This window comes from Lates calcarifer, unplaced genomic scaffold, assembly GCF_001640805.2.
Source record: "Lates calcarifer isolate ASB-BC8 unplaced genomic scaffold, TLL_Latcal_v3 _unitig_2681_quiver_2227, whole genome shotgun sequence".
Classification (NCBI taxonomy): domain Eukaryota; kingdom Metazoa; phylum Chordata; class Actinopteri; family Centropomidae; genus Lates; species Lates calcarifer.
In genome coordinates this window covers 1-9,045 of record NW_026116371.1, presented here as the reverse complement: position 1 = coordinate 9,045, position 9,045 = coordinate 1, and the positions used below count along the sequence as shown (strand labels likewise).

General features: G+C 45.4%; 1 protein-coding gene across 1 annotated transcript; it reads right to left on the bottom strand.

Annotated features, from left to right (window-relative positions):
• Nucleotides 1–14: 14 nt before the first annotated feature.
• LOC108893010 (membrane-associated guanylate kinase, WW and PDZ domain-containing protein 1) lies at nucleotides 15–8,864 on the bottom strand. The gene is made up of 5 exons (XM_018690793.2): nucleotides 8,640–8,864; nucleotides 1,710–1,904; nucleotides 1,034–1,110; nucleotides 773–919; nucleotides 15–587 (listed from the first exon to the last, which is right to left on the bottom strand). The coding sequence occupies exons 1-5, from the start codon at nucleotides 8,689–8,691 to the stop codon at nucleotides 438–440; spliced, it is 621 nt and encodes a 206-aa protein (XP_018546309.2). The 5' UTR covers nucleotides 8,692–8,864; the 3' UTR covers nucleotides 15–437.
• Nucleotides 8,865–9,045: the final 181 nt, after the last annotated feature.

Below are 9,045 nucleotides of genomic sequence, written 5' to 3'. Positions count from 1 at the left end.
AGGAGGAGGAGGAGGAGGAGGAGGAGGAGCAGCAGGAAAAAGGAGGAAGGAGAGAGAGAGTAGAGACAGATCCAGAGGAGTCATCAGGTCGTAAATGATCAGTTTCAGTTGTAATTAATCAATGATTGATGATCGATCAGACTTTTGTTGATGTGTTTGTATCAGTGAGGTCATGTTGTGTGTGATGATTCTCAGTGTGTGGCGGTGGCCAGCAGGAGGCGCTGTTAGAGGCCACAGATCTTTGTTGTTTTACTTCCTGTTCTCTGACGTCTTCACCTTCATCAGTGTGAGCAGTTACCTGCTGCCTCACATTAAGCCCTGAGTTCTGGCTGCAGGCGTCTCCTCCTGTTTCAACCCGTCCCCTCTGTGTCACAGAGCAGCAGGGTGTGTGTCCACCCTCTGACGTCCTGTAAACGTGTGTGTTGTGGTGTGTGTGTTCAGGTCTCACCGTAGTCGGGGACGTATCCGTTTCCCTTCTTGAGGACGAGGTGGATTCGATGTCCTCCTCTCCTGATCTGCTCCACGGCCTGACTGTGAGTCATCCCCGCCGTGCTGTCGCCGTTAATCTCCACCAGCTGATCAGACACCTGAACACAACACGGGTGAGACCACAAACACAACACTGGTCACTTCCTGCCCTGACACTTCACAGTAAAAGCCTTCCTACAGCTACAGGAAGACTTTTACTGTGAGACCTCTGACAGCTGTGATCCTGGTCCTGTATCAGGTCTCTGTAGATGTGGATCAGACCTCTGACTGTGTGTGTGTGTACCTGTATCTTGTTGCTGCGTTGGGCCGGCCCCCCCTCCATCAGGCCCAGCACATATAGTCCCATGTTGTACTCGCTGCCCCCCCGCAGAGAGAAACCGAAACCTGTAGGACCTCGTTCCAGATCCACACTGTAGAACCTGGACTCGTCCTGATGGAGACACACACACGGTCAGACTGATACTACTGATACTGCAGTACTGATACTGTTACTGTGTACTGATACTGTGAGACTGAAAGCAAATGAAACAAATGGGAGAGTGACCTTTGACCTCCCTCTGGATCCTTTCATCAGTCGACCGTCAATGTCCAGGTCTGCTCCCTCTGACAGAGAGGAGGTGTCTGAGGAGAGGAGAGAGGAGACGAGGAGAAAATCACCAGAAACATCCACAAAACTCCTTAAATATTCTTAAATCACCTGAAATCATTAGAGACCTGAATCTCTCTGCGTTAGAAACTTCCTTTAAACTCCTGGAAATGTCCTTAAATCTCCTTGAAGGACCTGAAACATCCTTGATGTCCCTGGAATTATCGATTATTATCAAATATTGTTAAATCTCCTCAAATCATTTCATGTTAACGTCCCCGACAACCTCTGTAGTCTCATTTAGACACTCGTTAGCAACCGCCTTTTTTAAGACACGTAAAAGCTTCAAACATCAGGAGTGGGGGATTTACTGACCCATTTTATGTCGGAGAATCAAACCTGAAAATGTCTTGAGCTTGTGTTAAAACCACAGACCTTATTTCAGACATTTAACCAGAAACACACTGACAACAGGAAGAGCTAACATGCTAACATCCTGGTTTTAGGACCAGTCCTGCAGGTCACAGTTGGGGTCAGAGTACAGTACTGGACTGAGGACCAGGCTGATTGTTGGGTCAGAGGTTAAAGGTCGGGGTCAGACCTGATCAGGTGTGTGTGTGTGTGTGTGTCATACGGTGTCTGGGTGTGATGCTCAGTCTCAGGGTGTTCCCGGCCCTCCTCAGGATCTGGGCCAGGTCCCGGTGCTGCAGACCTCCGACGGGCCGATCCTCCACCGCCTCCAGCTGGTCCCCGGGCTGGATCTGACCGCTGCGAGCCGCCGGGCTGCCGCGACGCACCGTCACGAACCGGTGAGACATCAGGGAGGGGGCTGCGGGGGGGGTCACATGGTCAGACATCAGCTGATCAAACTGAATCACAGCTGTAACCGTGGAAACGGCACAGAGATGCTGGAGTTTGTTGAGTGTCTGCTGTGGTTGTGATGAGGACGTCTCTGCAGCTGTGGAATAATACATGTGCTTCACTTGAATAATTGAGCTTTGTTCAGTCTGTTCCTACATCACTCTGACATGAACTGGACCTGACACACTCACGTTTCTTTTACAAGCCGACGTCCCTCAGTTCTCAGGGTTTTCTCTGAAAACACATTCACGGCGAGAATCAGAGTTAAAGTCCAGAAAAACAACGTAAATGACCCGAGATATCAGTTCACAGCACGAGGAGGCAGCTTCAACTGACTCAACGTGTCGGAGCTAAACTGTGGAACAACAGGAACCAAGAACCTGATCCAGCCCCCCCAACACACACATACACACACACACACACACACACACACACACACCTGATCCAGACCCCGGGGAGGGAGGAGGGAAATTCTCAGAAAGATTTTCTGACTCAGACTCTGATCACTGCGAACAAAGAACCTGGAAACAAGATGAATGAAAAACAAAAACTTTCTGTGTCACAGAGGTCACAGGTCACAGAGGTCACAGGTCACATGACCCTGTAACCATGAACCGACTCCAACCTCTGACTGACTGAGATCCAAACAGCAGCAGACACAGAAAACACAGTCAGTCACCTCAGCACCTGAACACATCACAGGTGTAACTGAACTGAGAGGAACTCTGATGATGGAATGACTGTTGAACACAGCGGCAGGATTGATGGAGCTGCTGCTCTGAGCTCAGTTTACTGTGGAGAATATAAAGCTCCTGTGTTACAGTAAGTGACAGCAGCTCAGTCTGAGTCATTAATACTGTTCAGGTGTAGTTTTACAGTCACCACCAACAGCTGGAGCTTCACCTGCGCACCGTCACTGACGGAGACTAAAGCAGCACAGAGAGAACGACACTCACAAAGAAACTGTTGACGTGGATTTAATGAATGTGATGATTGAAAGGCTGAGTATCTGCCCTCAGACTGAACTGTGAACGCTCCTCCTCTCTGGACAGACTGACAGCCGTGTAGAAACAGCTGTTTGGAGTTTTTCTTGTTTGTCTTTGAGGAGTTGGGCTGGACAGGAAGAGCTGAACAAATAAACTGAGGTGGACTCAGCAGGACTGGGAGGTAAACAGGATCCAGAGAGAACAGACTGAGGCAGGAAAAAATACTGACATGGTCCTTTAAAGTCAAACATCTGAACACGGAGCAGAGCTGATCAACAAAGAGCTGAGGAGGAGGAGGGATGTTATTCAGACTGACGGCTGAGAGGAAACACTGTCACTGCAGCTCTGTATGTCTGAACAGAGCTGAGCCACATTCACCTGGAATACCTGGAACACCTGAAACATCTGGAACACCTGGAACATCTCGGCTGAAAACACGAGACTGAATGAGTCAGAGCTGCACAGAGAAAATCACATCAGTTTGATAAACTACAGGATTAATTCACCAGAGAGAGAAATCAACTTCAGCACATCAGACTGCAAACTGTTAGCCTAGCTTAGCACAAAGACCAGAGACAGAGGGAAACTGTTAGCCTAGCTTAGCACAAAGACCAGAGACAGAGGGAAACTGTTAGCCTAGCTTAGCACAAAGACCAGAGACAGAGGGAAACTGATAGCCTAGCTTAGCACAAAGACCAGAGGCAGAGGGAAACTGTTAGCCTAGCTTAGCACAAAGACCAGAGGCAGAGGGAAACTGTTAGCCTAGCTTAGCAGGAGCAGTCAGTGAGTGAAGACCGTTCAGCAGCATGGAGGAGTCAGAGCTGTTCTCTGGTTCTGTCCACCAGCACCAACCATCACTGACTAACATGAAGTCCAGACATGAAGATATAAAAGGAGCTGAACAATGAAACAACATCATTCAAATCAATGAAAACACAACCTCAGGATAAACTGAGTTGTTCCTGATCTTTATGTGTGTTTCCTCTCACTGTGATGCGTTCACTGTCTGACTTCACTCCATCAGTCATTTATAAGAACATTTGATGAAACGTGTCTGACTCCAGATCAGCTGCAGACAGAAAACTGACGGACTATGAACCTGATGAGGTGAATTCAGCTCAGACTGCTCTCTTCACCCTCCATCTTCATCATCCTCATCCTCAGATACTTCAGGTACTGCACTGACATCTGACATCATGTCTATTGTTTTAGAGCTGTAGAACAGAGCTGCTGTCAGAGCATCATGGGAGATGTAGTTGTCGCTCATTTCTGTCAGATTGTCAGGAACTGATGATAAGGAGGTAAACAAACTTTATCTCACCTGAACATTTACATCCTGCATCTCCACTGAAGCTGTGTGTGTGTGTGTGTGTGTGTGTGTGTGTGTGTGTGTGTGTGTGTGTGTGTGTCAGTCAGAATGAGTTCTGTCCAATTTCACAGTACAATAAGCCCAGACTCACCTGCGCTCCAGTTTTTCATACACACACACACAGCTCAGCTGTTGTGGTGAATTATGGATTAAAGCTGCTATTATTAGAAAGTTTAACGTTTCCTGTTCAGTGTGTGAAAACGTAATGTCTCCACGTAACATAATGAACTAACACAGTTAGCCTAGCTTAGCACAAGCCTGTGGATATTCTCATTCATCCAGGTCATAGTTATCTCAAGGAAAATGTTTAATCGAAAGCAACTGGACTTAGTTGTAGTCTAGAAGACGTTTCACCTCTCATCCAAGAGGCTTCATCAGTTCGTGTTCACAGCTGACCAGGCTGGGACTGGTCCAACTGATTTTTGGTGTGGAGACCCAGGTATTTAACCTCTGTGGGAAACAGACCGATGATGTCATGGATCCTTTGTGTTCCATGTGTCAACGACAGTCGTTAGGGTGACGGTCGTTGGTAGAAACCATTAGTTTCGACTTCGTTAGTGCCCCATTGTGTTATAACGACAGTCATTGGAGCCACATGAGGCCATTTGTGAAAGGTTGTTTTTCCTAGAGGCCAAATCGTTGAGTCTCCTGGGAAGGGATGAAAGGGCGGCATTGTATATTGGAGACAGGTGGTGTCTTAGACCTCCTCCTCGGTTGAGGGATGGTTTCTCTACTTTAACATAGATGGCTTCTTTTACTCCTCTTTCAAACCATCTGTCCTCTCTGTCCAGGATGTGGACCTTGTTGTCCTCAAAGGAGTGGGTTTTCTCCTTTAGATGTAAATAGACAGCAGAGTCCAGACCTGAAGAGTTCGCTCTCCTGTGTTGGGCCATGCGTTTGTGTAATGGTTGTTTTGTTTTGCCAATGTAGAGGTCATTGCATTCTTCATTACATTGGACTGCATACACCAGATTGCTTTTTGTGGGTGTGTGGTGTTCTGTCTTAGCACAAAGACCAGAGGCAGAGGGAAACTGTTAGCCTAGCTTAGCACAAAGACCAGAGGCAGAGGGAAACTGTTAGCCTAGCTCCATCATAACAGTGTGTTATGTTTGTGTAGCAGTAGCTTCTCTGCAGCCATGATTAGATGTAGAACTGACTAGCCTGTTAGCTAACAACATGTAAATCAGACTGTTGAAGGCAGATTTTGATTTATTTATTTACTCTCTTTGGTTGGAGTGAGGCTAACAGTTTCCCCCTGCTTCCAGTCTTTGTGCTAAGCTAGGCTAACCTGTCCTGGACACACAGGTGAAACTGACCCACCTGAGCTTTGATAGAGATGTTGGACTGTGTCTCAGTGTAACAGACGCTCTGAGACTTTAATGTGTTAATGTTCATTCATTCATTCAGAGTCTTTGTTGTGTTTTCACATGAGACCACATCTGGAAACAGACGGTCAGAACTCCGTCAGTCAACAGTGACAGGGTCGTGTCACTGAGGCTTAATGTTACATCACACACACACACACACAACACAGAACATTTAAATTCATGTTATATTTTAAACTGAATTTGACTGAAGTTTACATGTTGATCAGGAAACAGCAGCTCCTGCCAGGCGTGTGTGTGTGTGTGTGTGTGTGTGTGTGTGTGTGTGTGTGTGTTTTGTAGAAACCCAAACTTAGGACAGAGACAGTTTGTCTGATCCTCAGACGCTTTGTGTGTGTGAACTGTATTATTGATTGATGAGGTAATTGAATATTTGGAATCTGTTATTGATCACACACAGAGCAGAACATTATTTAACTGTATGACAGGTGCAGTTATTGATCTTGTGCATCCTGTTAGAATCTGAGCCTAAGCACTGAACCCAGGTCAGTTTGTTCCGTCAAAACTCCAATAAAGTTTATTCAAACAGAACACAGTCGACTGAAGTACTGAACCACCACCTGTGACCAAAATTCATCCTGACACGACAGTGGAGACTCTGCAGCTGATTTGTCTCATGTCAACATGAGTTTAAGGTCAAACCAACAGAAAGCACTCAGAGCCAATAAAAGAGTTTTTACAGGAGAGGAACATAAGTCCAGACTTTAGCCTCTGTCAGCAGACACACAGTTACAACTCGTCTTCGTACAGTTCAGAACAGCTCGAGTAGACGTTAAAGTCCCAGTTAGAAATCAGATGTTTTGAAAGGAGTTTGTCTCAGAGCGGACCTGAGAGGGTTTCAACAAGAGCTCAGTTATAACTCAGGTTTTCACCTGGCTCATTAAAGACATGTTCAGAATGTAATGGACACCTTTAAACAGAGAGTCAACAGTATGTCCTTATTTCACTGGTTCAGTCTCTCTGTCAAACATCACATATTTACTCAGTGATTAGTTTTATCAGTAAAACTTCACAGGAACCGTTTGTCCTTCAGACTCTGACTGACTCTGTCCTCACTTATATTTGATATTCTTCATTACGTGCAGACTCAGACACTGGATGTCTCCCGTTAACATGAGTTTATATCAGAGCCATGTATATATACACATATACACATACATATTAAGTAGGGATGGGACGTTGTACGATTTTATCGTCCATCATGATAAAAAAACTCACAATAAGTCGAGTGCTCCCTGTTAGTGATGGTCTGAATGTGTTGACATGCAGTTATAATGAGTGTGTGGTTGATTAAAGCAGCACCTGAGCTTCTGTGTGTGTGTTCAGCTGGAAACAACACAATAGTGAATTTCCATCATCAGGATAAATGTTAATATCCTCACAAGTGACTTAAAAAAAATCTGTCCAGCCAACACGCAGTCCTGTATTGATCTATTCTGAATCACCACAAGGGGGAGCCTCGCGTCTGCCATCCAGCTCCACCAAACTCCAGATAAAATTAACTAACGTTACTGTCAGTTCCCGAGCATACTAATGTTGACGTTTATCTAAATATTTGTTATGTTATGATACTGTTTTGGTCACCACGTCAGCCAGGTAACGTTAGCCAGGTAACGTTAAAATAGCTCTGCTGTCACAGAGCAGAGTGGAGCTATTAAGCAATTAACTACAGTTTTTCCTTCAGCGTTAATGTAACATTAACGTGGCCACAGCCCATAAGGAACAGTTCAAATCATTCTAAGAGTTTAAAGAAGATTTTTATGATTATCGCAATAATATCATTAACCACAATTAATTTGGCCAGGATAATTGTGATATGAAATCGTCCTGGGCTGAGAGCCACAGCAAATGAGAGGTGATGAGTAGAATAGAAATGTAGAATAACAGCAGAGTAACTTTGAGTGACTGCAAAATATATAAAAGTATCGTCTGCAAATAAAACATCAGATATAAACATTCAGTATATCACTGAAGTAAAGGCCCTAGAACTGAACCCCGAGGAACTCCAGATCCACCAGATTGTGTTTACAGAAACAATTTAAGCTGCAGCTAATTTAAATATTAAATGAATGTTGTAGGTCGGCGCTCCTTCATTCAGAGTTTGAACTCAGGTGAACCTGTGTATAAGCAGCAGCGATACTCTGTCAACTGTTAATCCTGAACCCTGAGCAGCTCTGCAGGTCTACAGTCATAAATGTAAATCCAGAAACAGATAGAGCCACAGTGAAACCAGCTGCTACTGAACACACACACACAGTCATAACTACAGTTAGTTTCAATGAGGTGAAAATATTTCAGACATTCCTGAGAGCTGATAACGACTGAGGAGGAGAGAGAGGAAAAGAGGGAGGAAGGAAATACATTTACAAACACAGACTACACCTTTAATAACATTCATCATAAACCTTCATGATCAGTGAGGTTTAACTGTGACGTCTGTCGTGTCTCTGAGAGAATCACAGCTGAAGTTCTGACTCTGACAAACTGGGAGCCTGTTCAGCCTGTTACTGTAAATAATCTGACAGGACATTGATCTCTGACATGCTCGTTAATTAAGGAGCCTGTGCTCTGGGTTTCCATTCACACATTTTAAAGTGAGACCTTCAGCCATGTTAAAGCTGGGATCAGACTCCATGATGTTTTTGTCACCGTGTCAGATCATTCAGTCACAGACACACAGATTCTGAGAGCACAGGTGCTGTGTTCAGGGGACGTCATGAATTTCTCAGTAAAACTGATTTTAAAATGTTCAATAACATCAGTGTTCACCTCCTCCTCCTCTCCTCTCCTCCTCTCCTTCTCTCCTCTCCTCCTCTCCTCTCCTCTCCTCTCCTACTCAGAATACTCCTCAGAGTATTGCAGTAGATTACTCTGAGTATTGCAGTAGATTACTCTCAGAGTATTGCAGTATATCACAGAGCACATTAACACTGTATGTGACACACAGACACTGAGTAACTTACGTTTTGAGTCCTTGACAGTTTTCAGAGCCGACTGCAGCCGCTCCAACATCATGAACAGTTCAGATGGAAACACACTGAATACGACTGCACCTGCACCTCCTGTCTGTCTGTCTGTCCTCCTGTCTGTCTCTCTGTCTGTCTGTCCTCCTGTCTTTCTCTCTCTCTCTGTGCGGCAGGTTGTGCCTCTAACAGCGGACGAGTGAGACTGAGTATGGCTGTAGAGAGAGAGCCAGCTGGGTGAGGGGGGGTGTGGCTAAGGGAGAGCAGATAGTGGTGGGAGGGAACAGAGAGTAACACATGCACTGAGGGGGAGGAGGTGGGGGAGGAGGTGGTGTTAACAGTAGAGGTGGTGTTTCCACAGGACAGAAGGTGTGTGAGAGTGCTGCTGTTGTGTTGTGTTGTTTGT